This window comes from Hipposideros armiger, unplaced genomic scaffold (genome assembly GCF_001890085.2).
Source record: "Hipposideros armiger isolate ML-2016 unplaced genomic scaffold, ASM189008v1 scaffold_293, whole genome shotgun sequence".
Classification (NCBI taxonomy): domain Eukaryota; kingdom Metazoa; phylum Chordata; class Mammalia; order Chiroptera; family Hipposideridae; genus Hipposideros; species Hipposideros armiger.
This window is the reverse complement of record NW_017731643.1, coordinates 1,640,599-1,663,479: the sequence shown is the minus strand read 5'-3', so window position 1 is coordinate 1,663,479 and position 22,881 is coordinate 1,640,599. Positions and strand designations below refer to the sequence as shown.

Sequence of the window (22,881 nt, the reverse complement as noted above, 5' to 3'; positions counted from 1 at the left end):
TCGGATCCCACAAGAGGGCCAGTGACACTGCCTCTACAGCTAAGATGGTGAACAACGGCTCGACCTGGAACTGGGCTGCCGTGAGTCACCGGCAACCACGAGGCTTCAGCCCCTGCTGCAGTGGGCTGCCATGAGCTACTGTGAGTGGCTGGCAGCCAGCATGAGCATGGTGACCGATCTGCCTCACCCGGGAAGAGTGCAATGACCACAAGACCAACATGGGCCAGTGAAGCAACATCCTCCACAACTAGACTGAAGAAGAAAAGGACAGCAACTTGTCTGTTCCCCTTCCCCGATTCCTCAGCGCTGTTCCCCTCCAATTCGCCAATAAAATCTTTAAAAAAAAAAAAAAAATTCTTGGTCTTAAGTTACCACAAACACAGAATAAAAATGGAAGTTGCCCTGTGTAGATGTAAGTCCCAGAAGATCAATAAGCAGGTATACAGAGGCCGGCCGAGTGGCTCAGTTGGTTAAGAGCTCGCTCAAGAGTTTGAGCTCTGAGCAACAGTGGTTCGAGTCCAGCCCGAGCTGAGCAGCCGCTGAGCTGCCAACAGGTAGCAGGATGGCTCAGCTAAAAAAAAAAAAAACAGCAAAAAAAAAAAAAAAAAAAAAAAAAAAAAAAAAAAAAAAAAAAAAAAAAAGAAGCAGGTATACAGTATCGCTGGAGACTGCTCATTTACTTAGTTAGCTCTTCTTAGATGTTCTGAAGGAAAATAGGTCCACAAAAACCATTCTAAGACTTCCACTATAGAACCACGGTGTGCTGAACAAGGAGCCCACTGTTTTGATAGCTGAAACACCTCTAGATACCATATACACATACCCCCAAGATGAAAATTAAGGTAAGAAAAGCTGGATAATACATTCCTTTGCTTGAAGAATCAAACATTCTTTATTCAAAACACTAAAAGGAATTAACTCTAAAGTCAAAATAACACACATTTATTGTTACCTTCTCTAACTGTACATGTGCAGGTTTCAACTGATGCTTCATCTGAAACTGGTACCTTGGACTTCAGGGGGAGGGTTTCCCTTTAGAAACAGAAATAATATGCTTTAGAGTGTGAGAAGATCCTATCTGCTCTAACCCCTTTAATCCTACTTGTCATTTCGCTGATGAAAACCACGGTCCAGAGAAATTAATGCTATACAAGTTCATTGTGAATAACATTAAAATGTACAAGTGAATTTAGAAACAAGTGATGATATACTTGCTTTTTCTACTTTTTAATATTTTTACTTTGTTGGCAACAATGGCATGGCCTTATACTGCAAATGATTTAAAACTCTTGGTCAGTATAAATTACTGACAAAGTATAAAGCCAATTTTTAATTATCTGTGGCAACATTTTTCAAATAAGTCTGTCAAATATTATGGAATACTTTCTGTATACTCAGTAGAATCAGGTTCAGTATTTTCATGCTAACTGAAAAGAGTACGATAAATGGCTCTTACTGGTAGGAAAATGAGACCTGTACAAATCCACTTTATAAAAATAAGTTCTGGAAATATGTTGACAGTGCTCCTTCCTTTAGTGAGCTGGCCCTTCCCCCAAACCCAACTAAAGCATTTTGATTTTTTAAAATGGGACAATTACAATTATAAAGTAAATTCACAAAAAAGCAGGTATTTGGAACATATACACATTTATTTATAGATGTATTTGTAAGGTTTATCTCAATCATAATGTTTATAATAAGAATAAGAATCAACAACTAAAGTTTATATTTAAAAAGGGACTAGCTTGCCAAGATGGTGACTATCCACCTAGATTATCACTGATGAAAACAAAGTTTGTCATGTGATTGCTCTTTGAGATTGTGACAATTATCCGTCAAACCCACTGCAATACATACTAGCTTTCATTAAATTCAAGACATTAGAATTAAAAATTAAAACAATCTGGACAATCCTTTTATATTGTTTTCTCCCATTTCCATGTAGGCCTAACAAAGACTCCATCTAATAGGAGTTCTCTTCTCAGAAGTGAAACATATGATTGAGTTCAATGTATGAGAGGTGACTATTTAGGATACTGATTTCTGTGGGTGGTTAGTGAAGTTACTGTCAGGACTTATAAAGTAATATGCTGTTTACAATGTCTTAAATTATCGTGGTTTATGTGGGTTAATCTTAGAAAATCACCCTTACTACTTAATAATTAAAGCTGCAACTTTTGGTATCCTCTACAAGTGTTACTGTTATTGTTGATGTGTAATGTGTCCGATGTGCAATGAGGTAAGGAGCTTAAGCCATAAGGCAAATAGTTACTTCACTCATTTGCTCAGCTGACTTTCACAAAGGAAGTGGTGTGCTGGTTTATATTCTAACACAAGCCAATTATCTTGTTGTGGGCCATAAACTGGAATCTGATATTCATCTGTCGTCAGACCACACTTAAGTAGCACTGCCCTTGGTAATCTAGCGCTACATATAAATGTTCAAGTGCTAAAGGAAAGTAACTGGGAGCGTAACAATTCACACAGTCAACAAAAAAACAAAAGCTTCACTAGAGGCCTGCATCAGTCAATGGCAGGGAACAAAACTGCCTCTCAGTCCTTATGCTCCACCTCCCACTGACAATGGCAGGGGCATGGAGGAATGCAAGGCTGTGAGGGAAACTTCTGGTCTCCAACAAAACTAGAATCACCGAAGAATATGAGTTGTGCCTCTCTCTATCATGTCTCTGTGTATTCAGGCAATGTCTGGTATCATTCTAAGATTTCATGGTAACTATACTAAATAACACACACTGTACCAATGAACTTCTTTCATAACAGAAAATATCAAAATGTCAAAGATCTAAATAAGAGCCAATCTGTGCACCTATTTTACTATTGGTTCACAGTTTCATTAAACATTATTAATATTTGAAATTTTCTTTAAAAACTTACCCTTCACGGATTGATGGTACACAAGGAGAAGCTTCAATGCCTTGAATAGGGCTTAAGTGATTTAATTCTGAAACTGTCTCCTCTGCAACTAAGAGATCCTTTGTTGCTGCATCTTCTAAAGTACCGATAAACGCATACAGTTAAGAATACTTACAATTATTTATGATAAATGTTTAGCACTCATGGTCTTAGACTATAACTTTTTAATAAGTTGTTGGGTCTGCTTTTTAAAATACTTTTAGGTTTACTCCCTTGACATGAGATCGCCAACAGTTCCATCTTCTAATTTTATGAGTCTACCCTCAAAAGCTCCCCTTAATCTACCACCTCTCACTTTTGGATTAACGGGCACTGTTACAAGTGTTTTACATATATCAATTTACTTAATCCTCAATATTCAAAGTAACAGTACTATTATCCCCATTTTAAAGATGAAAAAAACAAGCATGTGTTCATACTACTTATTTCAGATCACAAACCTAGTAAGTAGCTGAGCTAAGATTCAAATCTAGCCTGTTTCAGTCTAGAGCTTTTTATATAATCCCCCACAAAAACAGAAACTTCTATTTGAGACTGCCTAATAATTTTAGGAGTATCAATAAAGATACTGCCATAAACATCCTCATATAATATTTACCATTCAAATATGTTAGTGGAACATAGCATATGAAAAGGGTAATGTAAACTTCTAGATATATCCTATTTATGAAAATAGTCCTGAGTTCTTAGAGCAATTAATAATGCTTATGTTCATTAAATAAAGACATCATATCCCAAACTTCATTGGACTCACATTTTTAAAAAATCTTAGTTCAGCTCAGGCAGGAAATATTTCGTAAAAGAAGCCACTGTGACCCAGATTTTTAAAGTTTTGGTTTTACAGATTTAAAAGTTAGGAGTTACCTTTAAATAAGCTTGTTAAAACTGTGCAGGGATAAGGAACATAAAAATAAGATTATGTTTACTGGTCCTCCAATTCTAAGCCAATGCTCCCCCCTGCTTCCGGGGGTTCCCCTGACGTTTTCCCTGTCCCTAGTTTAGCACTAACCAAACTACGTCCTAAGTGCTTGTTTATTTCTATAGTCCAGTAGGCTCTAAACTGCATGCAAGCAGGTGCCATGTCTACTTACTGTTTGAGCCTCAACACCTAGCACACACACAGGAGATTCCCACCTGTTATTGCATACACACTAGGGGCTCAACATTTTGATAGATAAATGCATATAAAGGTAATAAATTCAGGGGCCTTTGGACCTTTATTTTTTTGATTGTCCAGTCATTATTTTGGAATTAAGGCTGGAGGGTAAAATGAACTTCCTAGTTTCAGAGCTGCTTTCCAGAAAGTAGAGGCTGCTGGCTAAGTTAAAAATTATCATCTCAATCTCGTCTGTAAAGTTAATACTGTTTATCATAGTTACAGGAAGGCCTTAAGTCACACTGATATTTCTTCCTTAAACATTACTCTTCTTTTCCAAATTTCATTTCCAAATTGAAAAAAACATACTAATTTCTCCTCCCCTCATAAATTATACCTACTTATAAGGAATGGAACAACGTAAGCCATACTTGTAAGTGGAAAGAATAAGATGTGTGTATTGTGTTAATTATTTAACCCTGATGCTTTTCTTATGGTAGAAAAAATTCTATTACATATCTGAGAGACATCAATGGCCATTTTGAATATCTGGAAATGAGTTCTTACCCATTTGTTTCTCCAGGTTTAGAGGAGTTACTTCTAATTCAAGCACATCTTTATCACTGCCCTTCTGAGTTTGTTTAGTTAAATTAGTAATCAGTTCCGTGGTAGAACTTGCTGGTTTAGGGGCCATGAGACTATCTTCAAAGTCTCCTGGCGATAGAGCATCCTGATACTCGGAGGTAGTAGTCTGGTCCGATCTGAATGAAGCAGTGCTATTATCTTTGCTCATATCTAGTTTCTCCAAACTTTGTGAAGGTGTACGCTGTGACCTCACATTCATTGCTTGATGGTCCATGTCAGGGCTATTCACGTTAAAGGAGGTCTTATCTCTGTTCTTCAGCCATTCAGTTTCTGCTGCCACTCCACATTTATAAAAAGGCGTGGAAACAAATTCTTTTGTTTTGCTATCATCTGCAGCCTGTTAAGCAAAAGGTTTTGAAAAAAAAAAAAGACTAGTAAAATATCGGTCAAGTCAAAGCTATCATCCTAATCATATGCCCTGTCCATGTTCAGTATTTCTTCAAATTCTTATCTCAAATCAAAATTCACATATTCTAAATCCATTCTCTTCAGGTACATGATTAAAAGTTAATGATTATTAACGTTTCCCTAGTTAATAAATCAGTATTTCCAAGACTCTGAATAGGCAGGATGACCAATAATCACCAAATGGGTTCCTATTAACCCACAATGGAGCTCTGAAGACATACATACCCTCCTAAATAGACAATCAGTTATGAATTTAGTAACAGGCAAATCAATATAGGTTAAAAAACAAAACAGACGTGGACTAAAAATTAAGAGCTCTTGATTCTAGTCCCATTTCAGCCATCAAACAGCTATTTAATTGTAGGCAGTTTGCTTGGTGCTTCTGATTCCTACTTTCTTTACCTGTAAATGATGGGTTTGGCTTAGCCAATACCCTCCCAAAGTTTCCTTCTGAACTAATTTCTCATTTCACGATTATCTGCAAGATTATATATAAAAATCTATAATATTTAAATTGATATATCATTTTACTTATAGGACCTAGTATATTATTAAGTCTTTTTTGTTCCAATATTATTCAACTTACTCCAGCAATCCATTTTGTGGTCATGCCTTCTTCCATGAATGAAATTCTAGTTTCTTTATGTTGTGAAGAAGGAGTAAGAGACATTCCAGGTGACACAGAGGGAGATGCTAAAGATGTTGATCGAAGAGCAGATCTTAGGATGGATTGAGGAGTGAACTCGACAAATCCAGAGGTAGTAATTGACATGGCCAAAGTTTTAGCTTTCTATGACAAAGAGTGAATGGAATTCCACTGTTAGTGTTTGTAAAAGGCACATACATAAGGACAGACAGGGTCAACATTGTGAATATAGTCACAATGATGGCTATATCTGTATCTCTAGTAAACACATCCACCGATTACTGAAAAGAAAATACAAAATTATACTCAGAGCATTCTATATGTAAGACTACAAAACAAAATTGCATCCATAATCATTCTAAAAGCCTTGGTATTCCCAATTTGAATTTTAAAACTTAGAAAATAAAGTGCAGAGATAAATTATTAACTTTTGCTTAGAAAACTTTAGTCAGATGAAAGAGATGACAGTGTGTGATAAACAGAACCTAGCTTAATTATAGCAAGTTAATCTAAATGACACTGAGTTTAACAATAGTTTAGAAAAAATATTTCATCACATGAATCCAATAGTACTAAATTACCTACAAAAATCCTCTGAAGATTTATTATAATGAATAAAAAATAATTAGCATTAGAAGAAATTAGCTATTTAGTAGAAATCCTTTCACTTAACTTCTCTAAAGGACTGGTAAACAAATTATCCCATTAAATTATAGAATCTCATTAAATCTGTTACAAAAATTTTTTACCAGATTTTTGGTAGCAGGTATAAAATTATTCTGATTTAATTTCACTTGCACCTAGCTGTAGAGAATATAAAACTTGATTGTTTTTGATATAAAAAAGTTAGAAATAATGTACTGACATTAAATGTCAGGAACTTAATCTTGTCAACCTTCTTTTCAACTTCTTTTAATAACTAGTTTGGGACTAGCATTTACTGAAGTATCTTGTATTCAGCTTGAAAAAGAAATTCCCTGGCCCACTATAAATGCTGGATATCCAGAAACAAAAACAAAAACAAAAAAAGGAAGACAGTTCCTGGGATTAAATCTAGAACACTGGACAAGGAGCTAGGGGATAACCTATGTAAAAACATTTTGACAATGGGAAGGTAAAAGACCACTGTAACAGTCACAAGTTTTGTTTTGTGGTTTCTCAGATAACAATTTATCAGAGATGGTGGAGGCTATTTAAAGACAGATTCCTGATAGTAGGAAAGACTAACAGTTTACAGTTCTATCATAGGAGTTGGAGCATTAAAATAAATAGAAACAAACCTAAGAACTAAAAAGCATTTGATGGAAGTAATAACAGCGAAATGGTATCAGAAATGGAATTTAAAAAATAAAAAAGCAAACCCAAGGATGTGAAAGCAGGATACAGGCGAATTTGTAATGACCACACACAGCCTTGCATAACTTTCAGGACAACCATATAATTGTTAACCTTGAGTATAATGCCAGTTAAGCACAAAGAGTAAATTTAGTAAAGTCTATTTAAGAAGATGTAAAAATACAGAAAGCATTTTGGAAAGATATCCACAAAAAGAGAAAAAGGAAAAAAATGGTTAAAGCCATCGATTACCCAGAGATATCAGTTATAAACAGCTTATTTCTCTCTGCTATTGGAAAAATAAGAACATCCTAGATTCACATGAATGCTAGGTAATACTCACCTTAACCACGAGAGGAGTTTCGAGTAAATGTAATTCTGAAGCTCTGGAGGCATTTTGACGTGATCTTTTTAATTGTGAACTTACTGGCAATGAACTGGAGGTTAAGTGTGAAGGAGAACTTGTGGGGGTTTGCTGAATAAGTCCGAAACACTGAGAAAGCTGGGGGACAGGATGAACAACCAAATCCAGCAGTCTGTAATCAGAGTATACATATGAATAGAAAAATCAAGGTAACTTGAGTTATACTAAAGAAACAAAAGAATTTAATATCCCATTTAATCACTCAGATTTCTATATTCACTGGTATGATAAATACATGAAATATAAATGCAGTCAGGTATATTAATGAAATGTATTTGTTTATGTCAGAAAATTAATTCAGTAGCAAAAAAGAGAATTAGGAATTCTAGATGACAATTGATTAAAAAAAGAGTTCTAGTCTTCCTCCTTCCCTTTTAGCAATATCTACTAAGCCCCCATTAAGTGCCAGGTATTTATTTTCAAAGATGATCTGCTAATGATTTAAAATACAAAGAAAAAATGGCAACACTTCCCCAGTAATCCATTTGCTACAAGTTATTTTCATCAACATGTAAAAATTCCTTTCACCTCCATGTGATGTACATTATGAATATTGGTTTATTTTACCTTTATGGTTCTCATCACAATAAAGACTAGATTGACCAACAAAAAAAATGTTAAGTTTTTTCAAAGTAATGAAGTTAGTGACAAAAATGGAATCTCAAGATTCTACTGAATGGTTTTCTATAATGTCCTGGACCCAATTCATATCAAATGATGAGACGATCTCATTGATAACTTGTATTAAGCAGGCATAGAACAAATAGCATAAAAACTTAATTTACAAATAATTTAAACTTGAAAGTGAAAATTTCAGGTTACATTTAGTGGTGGACCACAAGTTACTCCTCTTGTCCCAATTTCCTACTAAATAGTCTATTTTATGGTTTTATTTTCTAGTGATAAAAACAACACCTTTTTACTACCCCTAAGTGCCTATGTGGCTCAGCTGAGAATAATCAGAAAAGTGTGGCACATTTTGGTTCCCAGAAAGAAAAACTTCAGTTGCTGTGCCTTTCCTGTCATTCTATCCTTTATTGAACATAATGAGATTTTCAAAATTAGAGGTGGCAGACCAATAGAGATAACAGGTGTTTTAAAACCAACCTATTATCCACTGGGGACATATTAACAGGAAGTATTTTCTTAATACAGGGTCTTCCTGCTTGTTATTCTGTACTAAGCGAAGCTTTGCGATTTTCATTAAACCAAGGCTATCCAATCAGGCTGCTAGGCATTTCTTTCTCTATTGTCTGTGCTAATTCTTCTGTCCTTCTCTGCCTCATTTGTATTTAAATTCTGTATATGTAAACTGCTTGCTCACTTTTATATTGAGCTATCCCAAATAGATATTTTGTTATATGCCTTGCATTGTGCCAACATTTATGTTTAAGGTGCCTATTTATGAATGATTGTTTCTCAACAGCAGGGCCTGTGCAACAAATGGCACTGGCAGTTACTGAGTAAAAGCCAAATTCTTACACTAACAAGACTTGATATGTTAGCATTACACTAAAAAAACAAAACAAAACAAAACCTATCAGGAAAAAATTTATTATGGTATTTTCTAAAGAAAATGTTAATTACGGCCATTAGGTCTTAGTATTTCCTCAATGACTTTTTGACCATGACCCAAATAATGCATTTTAGGTCATATACAAAACATAGAATACATAAAACAGCACTTAGCCTTATTATGTGAAGTACCCACTGATATTGTCCTAGTCTATTTCATTGAAAGATATGCTAGTCACAATCTATTAAATTCAAGTTAACAGTTTGTTTCATTAATTTTAATAAAACAAAGTTTGTTTTTTTTTCTTTAAGCAGTCTGAAATCATTAAGCAAAAATTCTAAGTAGTCTACCAGCCAATGCAAAATTACTGCTACATTATTTTTAAAAAGCAAGCATTAAAAACTCATTTAGGAAATTAAAACAGTATTTGTAAAATTTTAAAGATAAATGAAAAAGTACAGTGTAATTATTGTCCATCGCTGTCTCTAAAAAATGATTTATTACCTTGAAACTTTTTGTGCTGCATCTGAAATTGGTGTTCCAACAAATGCCCCAGGCAGCTCTGGATCTGGGAGAGAATATACTACAGGAGATGGTTCTATTTTAGGACTACAAAGAAAATAAAAATGAAACTTTTGATTATGTATCACAAGGAACATTAAATTAAAAATGTTATAAGAAGGTGGGCTTAGATGGGAGACGTTTTCTACTTTGCACATTTGTTTATTTACAAATAACAATGAACATATTCATGTTTAAAGACAACGAAACATTCTCCTCATAACAAAAGCTGCCAACATAAATACAAATTTTCCTTTTCACATACAAAAAATAAACTCTAAGGTTGGGCTGTTTTATGAATGCTGCCAATATCCAGGAGACATTAACAAGTAGCAGGGGTATTAAAGGTATAAGAGAAACGTACCAATTGTAGGCTAAGATGCTATTTTTAGGTTCACTGCTTGTCCAAACCTCTCCAATTTTAGATAACACATTACTGATGAAAGTAGATCTTGTTAACACAGTCCCCATTACAGCTTGCTTTGGAACTGCTGATAATGGTTTGGGCCGAGAAACTATAAAATGAAAAATGTAGGATTTAAATTCATCTCTACCACTAGGATTTTAATAGAACATTAAAAGAGTGACTGGAAAACACATTATCACAAGATAAGAGTAGTTAAAATCATATTTGGTTTAACAACGCCTATGTAGAAATTTAACAATTTGGGCTTTTAGAACATGATGAAAAATTATTCTACATGTTCTCTAAAAGTTGGACAGAAGTCTTCAAATGAAATAAAAAGGAGTTCTTTCATTTTGTACTACATTACCAGCTAGACTAAAAACTTCCAAGAAAGTCTTACATTTCTTGAGGTCGAGTGGCCAGTGAAAAAGTACTACTGTGATGAATCAAAGAAAAAGGGAGCTAAAATAGAAGATAATGATGGTTCCAGAAGGTAATCATTCAATCTCTTCTCTAGCTAATTATTTATGGTATTTTTCAAGGAAATCTTACCTTCTCGAAGAACTGATGATGCTGGCAGACGGTAAGGCTTAGCTCGCTCAATGGCTAATTTTCGCTGGACTCTAGGAAGTATTTTCCCATATTGGTCTAATATAGAATTTCGAGTCACTGCTCTCTCCCGTAAACGAGGATCACAATTATTCTATTGAACATATCATAACTGGTAAAAATTTCATCTTCAAAAACAGTAGGTGCTATGTTTATATATTTACCATTTAAAATATAATTATGAATACCTAAAAAATATCTTCCTCCTCTCTACATATCCATTCTTCTAAACCAAGGACCTCATACACACACCTAATTGCCTTACCACTCAATACTTACCCATCAGTAAATTCCAAGTCTTTCCTATCCAGCCTTGATTCTACACAATAAAAACAAGTTATCGTATACTAAGGTTCTACATACGAGTACGTCAGTAACATCTACAAATGACGTCACACACAGCTCTGTGCATCCTCACAAAGAGATACTGTCATTTTACAGATGAGGAAACCAGGGCTCAGGGAGTATGTTCCAAGCACACAGAGCAAATTAAGAATCAGTCTGACCCCTGAAGTCCATTCTCTTTGCACTACATAATTTCAACTGCTGTCCGCTACCTCTGCCTCTCCTTTTCCCCGAGTAAAGTGGTTAGTCCGGCAAGATTGTAGGCAGATAGCTAAACAGAATTGGCATATATAAAAGAATTAGACAGGTAATAATATCCTGTTCCTAATTCTGCTAGAGAAGAAGATTTTCCAAGCTCAAGTTTATATAAAGCCCAGCGGTTACCAAACTGTAAGCTCTTGCATAACAAAGTCACCAGTTTTCCTTAGTCTCTTCCCCCCCAAGATAAAACAAGTTTATACCATAACATTAGTCCTCAGAGTTTGGTTCAGCTTCAAGGCGGGGACGTAATTGGCACGCTGCAAATGGTGAACTAAAAGGAATTCATGATTCTCAACACTTGTGCTGGACTGCAAAAATCTCACCAAACACTCCTAGGAAGAACATAATAGATTTGTAAGCTACTAATAATATCCTGAATTTCTGACAAGTTTATATATGGATAAGTCATTACCTGCTCAGTGTCTGTAAATGGTAATTTCAGTAAATCCTCCATTAAGCCCATTTTCTGACAGACTTCATACATGTGCTTTAGTAGCTCCTCTATATTTAACCTACTAGAATGATGTCGCAGTAAATACCAGGCCTCGACAATGCACCTGAAATCAATATTTATCGAAGTTTAGTTTTAGAAAAACTATTTAAAATGTTCAAAACAAGTAATCTACCTGAAGACTCTCAAAGACACTTTATACATGTAAGAGTATTTAAATTTTTACTGACTACTAATCACTGCATAATGAAGTTTGCTAATGTCAACAAGACGAGGCATCTTTAAAGGCTTAATTTTATGCTGTTGTGTATCATTATTTAAGTGTAAAATAATAGGAAATCAAAGTGAGTACACAGAAGTTCAAGAAGACAAAAACCAATGTGGTTTAGATAGAACTGAAAGATTAGTATGTGTGACAGAGACAAGTTGGGCTCTTACGAAAGTGACAGCAGATTAGACCAACAGTAGATTATGTGAAACAGAAGTTCAAATCAGTGATTTAGAAAATATAGGAGCAGAAAACACCCAATCAGAAGACAAAAAGAATCCCAAAAAATGAGGATAGTTTAAAGGAACTCTGGAATAACATCGAGCGTACCAACATTTGCATCATTCAGGTACCAGAATGAGAGCAAGGAACTGAAAACCTATTTGAAGAAATAATGATGGAAAACTTCCCTGACCTGGTGAACGTAGTAATAAGACGTACAAGCCAAGGAAGTGCAGAGTCCAAAACAAGATGAACCCAAACAGGCCCACACCAAGACACATAATAATTAAAATGCCAAAGGTTAAAGACAATGAGAGAATCTTAAAAGCAACAAGAGAAAAGCAGTTACTATAGTTACCTAAAAGGTAGCACCCATAAGACTGGTGGCTGGTTTCTCAACAGAATCTTTACAGGTCACAAAGGACTGGCACCAAATACTCAGTCATGAAAAAGGAGGACCTACAACCAAGATTACTCTAACCAACAAAGCTGTCATTTAGAATCAAAGGACAGATAAAGAGCTTCCCAGACAATAAAAGGCTAAAGGAGTTCATCACCACCAAACCAGTATTACAATGAATCTTAGAGGAAATTCTTTAGATGAAATAAATAAATAAATAAATAAATAAATAAATAAATAAATAAATATATATATATATGGCAATAACTACATATCAACACTTTTAATGTAAATGGGTTAAATGGTCCAATCAAAAGACACAGGGTGGCTGAATGGATTAGAAAACAAAACCCTTACATATGCTGCCTACATGAGACTCACTTCAGAGTTAAAGACCCACACAGACTAAAAGCAAAGGAATGGAAAAAGATATTTCATGAAAATGGAAAGAAAAAATAAAAAAGCTGGGGAGACTTTAAAACAAATGCTATAACAAGAGACAAAGCACCCAGTAATCCCACCTCTGGGTATTTAAACCCAAAACACTACTTCAAAGAAACATATGTTCATTGTTGCATTATTTACAACAGACAAGAAGTGGAGACAAGCTGGGTGTCCATCAGTGGATGAATGGATAAAGAAGAGGTGGTACATACATACAATGGACTATTATCCATAAAAAAGAATGAAATCTTGCCATCTGAAACAACATGGATGGACCCAGACGGTATTGGGCTGAGTAGATTAAGTCAGAGAGAAAGACAAATGCCATGTAATTCACTTATGTGTGGAATTGTAAATAACAAAATAAACAAAACAGAAACAAACTCATAGATACAAACAACATCTTGATGATTGCCAGATATGAGGAGGTTTGAGGGGAGGGGTGAAAGGGGGGAAGGAATTAAGAAGTACAAATTGGTAGCTACAAAATAGTCATGGGGATGTAGGATATAGCATAGGGGATATAGTCAATAATATTGTAATAACTATGTAAGGCATCAGATGGGTACTAGATTTATTGGGGTGATCACTTAAAACAAAGAGATGGCCCTGACCTGCCCACAATGGGTGCCATTTGCTTCCTTGAGGAACTTCATATCTATAGGCACTCTGGGATAGTGCTGCCAAAATTTCCTCAGGTGCATTTCATTACACTAAATGTAATTTTGTTCATGTATTCTGTTTATTATATATGTCATTTATTTACCAATCTTTATTTCAGTAGTTATTATTTCAATAAAAACTATAGCTAAAGCTTTTTTACTAAGATGCTCTTAAAAGCAAAATTACATATTGACTTAGAATTGGGAAATTTTTTTTAAGAAAATTAATTCCCTGATATTCCTACCTATTTGCCATTTTTAAAAATAATGTTTTCATTTTTTCAATTACAGTTAACATACAATATATTACTTTCAGATGTACAACATAGTGATTAGACATTTATATAACTTACGGGGACTAGAATATTTTAACCCTCCGTCGGGCACAACTGATCTCAGAGTCATTGCACACAAAGATGCCGCTATGAAATATGTCTTTACTGTACTAAGTCACAAACACGACTGACGATAGGTTACGGTAGAGGGGGAAGATACGGAAGTGATGAGTCATGATTCTTAAGTTAACTGTTAGATATTTGAAAATTAGTGTGCAATGAATCTGTGAGATCAGTTGTGCCCGACGGAGGATTAACATATTCCACAGACTTAGAAAGACCAAGAACCTAAATAAATAAAACATTTAGTGGTATTCCCCAAAAAAAACCTGTATCTGAATTGCTTTGTACTTCTTTTTCTACCAGGAAAAGGCATGACAGTGTGGTAATTATAGTCCAAGTGTCTTGGGGGTAATTTTATAATAAAGTAAAAAATCTCAGCATGTTAAAATGAGCATGTTTTTGTAGAAAGAAAAATAAATAACGAGGATAAATGAACACCTCATCATTAATTTTCAAAACCATATAAAGTAATACATGAAGCAGGTATAACAAAATCTTGATATATGAATTTGATTTAGGATGGGTATATGGAACCTTCATTGTGTTATTCTATTTTTAGGTATACTGGAATCTTCTTTTAAAACTGCTTATGCCAAAATAAATTTCATATGTATCAAAAATTTAACCGGTAAAGCAAAAACCATAAAAGTGATAGTAAAAAACATGAGAATTAAAAAATAATATTGAAGAGAAGATACATCATAAAAATATTGATAATTCTGACATCATAAAAATAATTTCAAGCATATCAAAATACATTATAAAGCAGAGTAAAAAGACAAATGACAAATTAAAAGGGAAAAAATTTCAGAGGGTTAATATTCCTAATATATAAAGAGCACTTACAAATCAGTAAGAATAATCCTAACACAGAAAAACGATGGGCAGGTCACAAAGAAAAAATGGCTCTTCATGAAGGATGCATTCTCTTATTAAAGTGAGATCAATAACTAGACCATTATATTTTCAATCATGTCATATAATTTGTCACAGTTAATATATATGACAAATATAATTATTACAGCAATATACATATTGCTATAATATAAATGGCAAGTATGTCACCATTAGAAAACACTAAAATATTGCAAAGGGAAGAAAGAAGCAATATAAAGATATCGCCTGCTCAAATCTTGTTGAAGTATTAAGATATGAAACCTGATGCTTTCTTAAATTATTTAAACAGATGTTTCAAGATTTCTTTCTGAGTCTCCAACAACAAATATCAAATGCAAAGAATTGCAAAACTCAAGCAACCAAAACCCAAGCAACCAAAATTTTAAAAATATCAGAGTACCATCATTGGAATACAATTGTACCCTGAAAGAATATAATGAACTCAACATGACTTCATTCTTCCTCTATATTTCTGGCCCATTTTCAGCATACTCAAACATCAATTATCCATGCAGGAGACTGTCGATGTTATCAATTAGCAATAGATATATTGCCTTGTCGGAAAAGTCATGACACATTTTTGCAACAAAAAACATAGAAAAATACGTCATGATTTTTCCAACAACCCAATAATTTCAACCCTCAGTTTGGTTTCCTTTCAGTCAAGGTGCTTCTTATTCATCTTATTCTAGATAAAAGGTGTTCTACGTTTTTCTTAAGGTTGAAAGATGAAGAATCTTAAGGATATTATGTAATGCAACAAAAGCAAAATATTATATATTCCTACTGTCCATTTCATCAATTTCACCTCATTAACATATGATTAAGAGTTTGTACTTTCAAAATATGTACTTACCTATTAAAAAGCAAAACAGTGAGGTGAAGGATAACATCACTGTCACTGGACACTGATGGCTTCATTGTTTGAATATATCTGAGGGCCTGTCTGTGCTCACCCCAACTCATGAAGGCTTGAATAATCTTTGAATGTTGCCAGAGCACAGGTTTTGCAGTAGCTGGGTGAAACAGAAGATCCAAACCACTCTGCAAAAATAACATGAAAATTGGTGAATACAAATATATTTAGACAAAGTAGCTAACCTTCAAAAGTTAGGCAATACTAAAAAGCCACAAAAATCAAGACTAAAACAAGTTTATGTATAAACTGAAAAGATCGACTTTAATCTATGGTATATTTTAAGTAAAAGCCTTACCACAAAAGCCTCATGCTTCTGAGGCCTCATTAAGCTATTATATAAAGTCTTTCCATCACCAATCAACGCCAAATCCTGCCTTCCACAGTCCCAACACACCACACGTTATCTCTAATGTAACAGTCACCATATTTGCACTATTAGTAATTGTTTACCTGTTTGCTTTCTTCTGGAGAAAGTAAGAAACCTGGGGTTCTGAACTGTTTTACTTTTGTATTCTTACTGCCTAAGATAGTGCTTCGTGAAGGTACTGATTAAGCTGACTTCTTAAAGTATCTCTAGACGTAGATTGTGTCATATCTTTAATATGAAATTTAATTCAGTTATGTCTTGTTTTTTAAAATTCTAACAGTTTATGAAAGCTTACACTCTAAGTGAACTAATAGACTTACCTCATAGTCATTATGATCTATCAGCCAAAACCCTTGAGTAAGTTTAACCTGGTCCCAAGAAATGGCCAAGGCAGTTGAAAATGATTCAATCGAAGTATCGGTTTTGTTTGGGAAGGAATACATAATATCGAGTAGCAAATAAATGGTCTTTAAAAAAGAGGATTAAGGACAACAAACAAAAAGAAAAACTTCTACAAACATATTTATAATAGGTAGCAATAGAACATAGCAGAAAAGAGGCTTGAGACTTAGTGTTCAGAAAATCATTATGAATATCCTCCTAAAGTATAGTTTTATTGAATGTGGCACAGCCAATCCTACAATCAACTTCATCCATTCTCAATAGTAAGTACCACCACAAAGGAGATGAACTAAAGCATGCTTTCATCATAAAGTCAGTAGCTTAGCTAACTTAAACAAAGCTATCAGCAAAATTCCAGTTATTCAGCAAAACCTGGTAGCGTAAGCAAATATATCATGTATCTCATAAATTATGAATGGAACTATGCATGTTTAGATTAACTGACATTAGTAAAAAAAAAAAAAAATCTTATTGCAAAGACCATAGGGGTTCAATATAACATCGAAGATAATATTAAGCTAACTTATAATGTATTCATATTCAGCAATTAAGTTAACCTCACTGAGACTGACTACTTGCCAACAATGTTTTAGATCAGTGGTTCTTAACTTTGGGAGTGTCTCAGACACATTTGAGAATCTGATGAAAGCTATGAACACTGTTCCTAGAAAAATAAACATAAAACAAAATTTTGCATAGTTTCAGGTTAACCACAGATCATCAAAACCCAACCATCAGATCCTGGGTTAAGAACCCTTCCTTTAAAAAAAACAAAAAACTCAAATGTGAAATCAAGATTGGATTAGATGTGTAAGGTTCCTAACTCTGAAATTTTAAGATTTTGGTAACACATGAATTATTTGATAAAATATTGAAGGATACAATAGCATGTTTGTTTGCTTCAGAAATGTTGTCTAGTAGATATATGTCAAGCAGAGCCTATAAAAAAGATAAAAAATTCAGTGTTTTATATACTCATTCATTCATGCTCTTGTTATTCCCAAGCCTGTGCCAAGTATTAAAAATACAGCTAAGCACACCTCCCAGCTCCCCCAGCTTTGTAGTGTCCGTAAGTAATACCATGTTACTGCAAACCTACATGTAGACTAGTGGGAGGGTATCTTCCTGTGCCTCCTTCATCCCGTTTCCACAACTTCTCAACTCGATCTCCTAACCGAGAAACCATTTCATCAATCATCAAGCAATCGGGGTTCCATTTCCCTCTGCAATAAGGGCAACATTAAGGATTATTTAACATTAGTGGTAATTATTATTATTAAATCAATAAGTGTTAAACTCTTAAAAGTAATGATCCCAACTATAAAAGGGAGAAGAGTTGAGAATAGGATCGCATTTAGCATCATGAGAACCCCAGACATCAAGGAGAGTTAGTTAGATAAACCCTGAAGAAGCCTCAAGTTTGGTTATCAGCAAGCCAGTCAGTGAAGGTCAGGTCCAGGGAAGAATGTGGTCCAGCTAGCCAAATGCCTGAGGCTCTTCTGTTTTTAACCATCTTGAGCAAATTACCAAAGAGCACGGAAGTCCACTATGGTTAAAACAATACTGAAGTTCCAGTCAAAGAGTTATAGTTTCACTTTCATTAACTCTTTTAACCTCAGAGACTCCTTCCAAAATACTTACTGAGCACTACAAGGTGCTAGGCAGATATTGCCTGTTTCCATAGCTAATATTAATAACAGCAACAGCAGTTACTATTTGCGCTTTTGCTATGAGTCAAGTACTGTAAGAGGTGCTTTGCATATATTATTTTATCTTTATACTGACTTTATAATTTGTAACAAATAGGATTAGAAGGTTTAGCAAATCTGCTCAAGGATATACACTTAATAAGGTCCACAGCTCACTATCCTAGATTAGCTATTCTAAAGCACTGGATCCCAAAACTTGCCATGCATCAAAAGTACAGCTGGCACAGCCTTTTAAATACTGACTTCTAGGTGATTCTGATACAACCAACCTGAAATCAATGTTTGTGAATCATTCCTCTAAATGTTATATGCTGCTCTACAATGCCTTCATTCCAACCTGAAGACAACTAACTACTCTTTCTTCTTCTATCACTTCTGTTTCTTTATTTCAAAGGACCCAACTAGGCTAACATTCATGTATTTTAAAGAAGAGACACATAAATAAACGGGAAAAAAAAAATAACAGTAGAAAGTGGTCCAAGTGCTGAAATCCAACAGTTAATGGAAAGAATATAAAATAACTGGTGATATGTCCTATGTTTTTACGATGAATAGTAGCTTCTAGTCTTTCTGAATAAGAATTCTCAGAAAAAATACAGGCTTAAATTATAGAATCTAATGAATCAATCACAGTAAATAGTTTTATTTAGGAAATAATGCATAGCTACACTCAAGTTCCTTAATAAAAGTGTAACTACCAGGTCAAGGCAAACATTACAACTAAAAAGAGTAATGCTGGTAACAAATTCTGATACTTTCTCAGAACTCCACCATTTAATCATTTTGTAACATGATCAATTCTGTACTATCTCAGAAAGCTTTGACTTCTTACAGAAGAAATTTTTACAATGTTTTTTGAAGGTTCGGGATGTACTATACCTTGATAAATGCTCATACTTCTGTCGACGACTGGTGTAGTAGTTTTCAATTACAGGGTAGTTGTAGTACAACCTTGACAACCGCACAGCATCATCTAGATTTTTTTTAAGAGTTGGAAAAAAAGCTAGTAATATTTCCAAAATATCCCAACAAGAGTTAGGTTATACACACTGATATTTTACTATAATTTTATGTTTATGTAACTTTGTGATTTTATAATTTACAGGCTTCCTAAATTTAAGTAATAAAAGAATACGACACATCCCTTTTTGAATAGATGCACAAATGAGAAAACGAGTCTCATGAATGTCTGTAACAATGATGAGAAAACGAGTCTCATGAATGTCTGTAACAATGATGCTAAGAGAATTATGAAAGAACAAGGTGAACAGCAATTACACACAAAAGCACGTTTAATAAAATCTAATGTATTTCCTGGAAATGCAAGATGTTAGAGGCTTTAAAAGTGTGTTCTAAACAAATATAGTGAAAGTCAAATTCTCTAATTCTTGTTGGCATGAATCATTAGGAGGTATTTACATGATGGCCAATAATGTTAGTTAATAACTGTAGTAAAAGAACCCATAAAGAGAAAAAGACTGGCAAATTAGATAATAAAACCCATAGTTCCATGGACCTAAATTTTAGCTGGTGACATCACTGAATGGTCAGACGCCATCTTTTGTCAAATATTCTTTCCTTCTAAATGTTATTCAATCCAATAAACATGTATGGAACACCTGTATGTCAGGTAGGGGTGAGGCACTGAAGATACAAAGTAAGGAAGAATGTTTGAAAAGAAGGTAAGAATAGAAGAAAACGTAAGTGAGGTGCTGGAAGAAAAGAAACCCGAAACATTGGAACACAACAACATTACAGAGATTTAAGAATGTTTCAACTAATATTTATAGATTAAGTAAATATTTTACCTAAGCCCTCTGGTAAAAGCCCAGAATGAGAGAACCAAAGAACCACTTGTGCATATTGACAAATGAGGTGGGACACCATACACTTATGGCTTAAGTCCATAACATCTGTAAAAAAGAATTAAACATCAGTTGTTTAATTTTCAATTTATCAACCACAAAAGAAAAATCAAGACACTCAAAAGTTTTTGAAAACTAATTACTTGGTGATTTTTAACAATGTGTGTGTTATTTTTAACAAACAGCTTGAACAAATAATATTCAAAATGCTAAAATAAATAACTCACTGACTAAAGTAGACAATTTAGGTAAATATGCTTCTATCTTAGCTACACTTCCATTTAGCTAATTTTAGAAGTCAAATTTATACAAACTACACAGTATCATTAATATAGGTTGTTCACACCAGGCTTTTAATTGAAATGAAAGGTTTCGTTTAAATGGCAAAACAGAGGAAAAAAATTACAATGACCTCTGTGAATAAAAACTTACATATAATTTAAAATTTGAAATTCTACTGGAAATACACTATTTTAATAGTCATTAAGTTTAACTTCCAAATTTCCTAAGTTAATTTGAGCATGGGCTCATGGTACATCTAATAACATTCTGTAGCTTTTCATAAAAAACAAACAAAAAGCCCCCCAACATTTGAGAAATAATGGCCTCTTTGCACAATGATCCACCTAAGACATAGGAAATTCCTTCTTTCTTGAAGAAGTAAAATTTAATAAAACGATCATTTATATAAGACAAACAGTACACACACCTCTTTCAGTGAACTCCGGGTCCACAGTTACAAAACAGTTTAAGACTGTATTAAGGTTGCTAAGAACCAAATGGCACCGTTGGACAGACTGCATAGTTTGTGGATCAATGAAACGACACGAACCATCAAATAATGGCATACCTTTCAAGGATAAATAACATGATTAGTTTCAACACAGTAAAACTGAATTAAATTCATAAATGCAAAATTTCTCAAATTCCTATTAGCCACAAAATTCTTCTATACATAATGAGATTTACAAAGACAAGCTTGAAATGGCAAACACCTTCAAGGAAATTAAAAGGGCTGATACACATTATTATTTTTTAAAAATGTAGATTCACGTAGGCAGTGTGAGCACAGAGGAAGGTGATATAGACGCAACTTCAGATTCACTAGAAATCATTTATAGTCATTAAATGCTTCTCTTTCAAATAAATCTCATATATTAGAACTTTTATGTACCATGTTGTTTTGCAATTAATATTTTATAAGAATTCTTTCTTTCATTTCCAGTCTTCAAAAGTGAAACATTAAAATCAAGACTCAGATAAAGACTTATTACAATAAAATTACAGGCACATTATAATTCATTGTAGACTCAGTTGTCCTTTCATTTCAAATTCAAGGTTGAGTTTACAAATCCTTTTTTTGCTGTGGGAAAGGGCATTCTAGTTGCTATTGGTTACATCTTTTTTGATAAGAATTGATTACATTAATATTTGATGTATAATTACATTAATATTTAATGTATAACTGAAAACAAATATCTTAATTCTAAATCTTTTCTCAAATCAAATTATTTGCTTTACCTCCAGTAAATTTAAAATACTTTATATTTTAATTATTATTATTATTTTTTTTTAATCTCCATTAACCAATAAATCTCGAGGCAGTAATAGTGGCTGAGTTATTACCAAGTTCAACCCTGAAACACCACATTATTATGCTCAAAGAATAATGCAGGCATATAATTTTATAAACTGAGTTGAATTAATTTTCTTTTTTTACATAATTTATTGTAATTTATTTACATAACTAATTGGCCCTGAAAATGTTTTCCTTTTAAAAAAAAAATACAATTTATACTCTGTTTCTCAATTATCAAGTGTTCCAGACTTCAACTGTACTGATTATTGAAATATTTAAAATTATTTACTTCATGTTTGTAATTTTATTAAGTATACTGTAAAAATACTATAGAATCCCATGTCTTCCTATAAAATTTTCTTGGTTTAAAAATCCTCTATTGGGCCGGCTGAGTGGCTCAGTTGGTTAAGAGCTGGCTCAAGAGTGTGAGCTCTGAGCAACAGCCTGAGTCCTGGCCCGACCTGAGCTGCCATTGAGCTGCCAAAAGGTGGCAGGATGGCTCAGCTGAAAAAAAAAAAAAAAAATCCTCTATTAAGAATAAACCTTTTTAAAACTCCACTTGTTCATTCATAATGACACAATAATAGAAATAAAATCATACTTCTAAATAAACTTAAATTTTACTTTCAAGTATAGGGCAACTATGTATTACTTTTAACATTTTTGCACTAATTGGGCTTAACCGGTTTTTAATATTCACTAGATACCTCAAAACTCAAAGTGTACAACAGACTAACACATAAGACCGTCATGCAGAGAAATTACTTGGCATGACTGATAATGACATCTGTCAGAAGGCAGAGATGATGTATTCTTACCCTACTATTCAAATTCTTTATACTTACAAGTATTTTAAATAAAACCTAAGTAAGTAGAGGAGCTTCTGAGGTTAACTGGCATATTCTCCTTATTGAATCACTAACGTTTTTAAAAATTAAACCCCGAAGATCAAAAGATACATCAAGTATAATTCTGAAACTTGCTACTGCAGACATATTGACATGTTGTCAATTTAACAATCTATTGCAAAATCACGGTCAAAAAATAATTTTGTCACTCTAATATAAAAAGAAAAGATTTCTTCTGGGACTTCTTTTTTTTTTTTTTTTTTT

The 22,881-nt window shown here is 33.7% G+C and overlaps 1 protein-coding gene across 2 annotated transcripts in view; it reads right to left on the bottom strand.

Moving 5' to 3' along the window:
- AHCTF1 (AT-hook containing transcription factor 1) overlaps positions 1-22,881 on the bottom strand; it is an 80,575-nt gene that overhangs the window by 13,418 nt on the left and 44,276 nt on the right. For both annotated transcript variants that reach the window (XM_019659042.1, XM_019659043.1), the window contains exons 16-32: positions 20,900-21,040; positions 20,134-20,238; positions 19,205-19,298; positions 17,716-17,839; positions 17,499-17,555; positions 16,535-16,681; positions 15,785-15,972; positions 11,599-11,743; positions 11,387-11,518; positions 10,524-10,674; positions 9,930-10,080; positions 9,509-9,613; positions 7,408-7,600; positions 5,670-5,873; positions 4,598-5,012; positions 2,896-3,010; positions 953-1,032 (exon numbers count right to left, since the gene is read on the bottom strand). In XM_019659042.1, the coding sequence (XP_019514587.1) occupies positions 953-1,032; positions 2,896-3,010; positions 4,598-5,012; positions 5,670-5,873; positions 7,408-7,600; positions 9,509-9,613; positions 9,930-10,080; positions 10,524-10,674; positions 11,387-11,518; positions 11,599-11,743; positions 15,785-15,972; positions 16,535-16,681; positions 17,499-17,555; positions 17,716-17,839; positions 19,205-19,298; positions 20,134-20,238; positions 20,900-21,040 (2,547 nt within the window). The remainder of the gene's footprint in view (positions 1-952; positions 1,033-2,895; positions 3,011-4,597; positions 5,013-5,669; positions 5,874-7,407; positions 7,601-9,508; positions 9,614-9,929; positions 10,081-10,523; positions 10,675-11,386; positions 11,519-11,598; positions 11,744-15,784; positions 15,973-16,534; positions 16,682-17,498; positions 17,556-17,715; positions 17,840-19,204; positions 19,299-20,133; positions 20,239-20,899; positions 21,041-22,881) is intronic.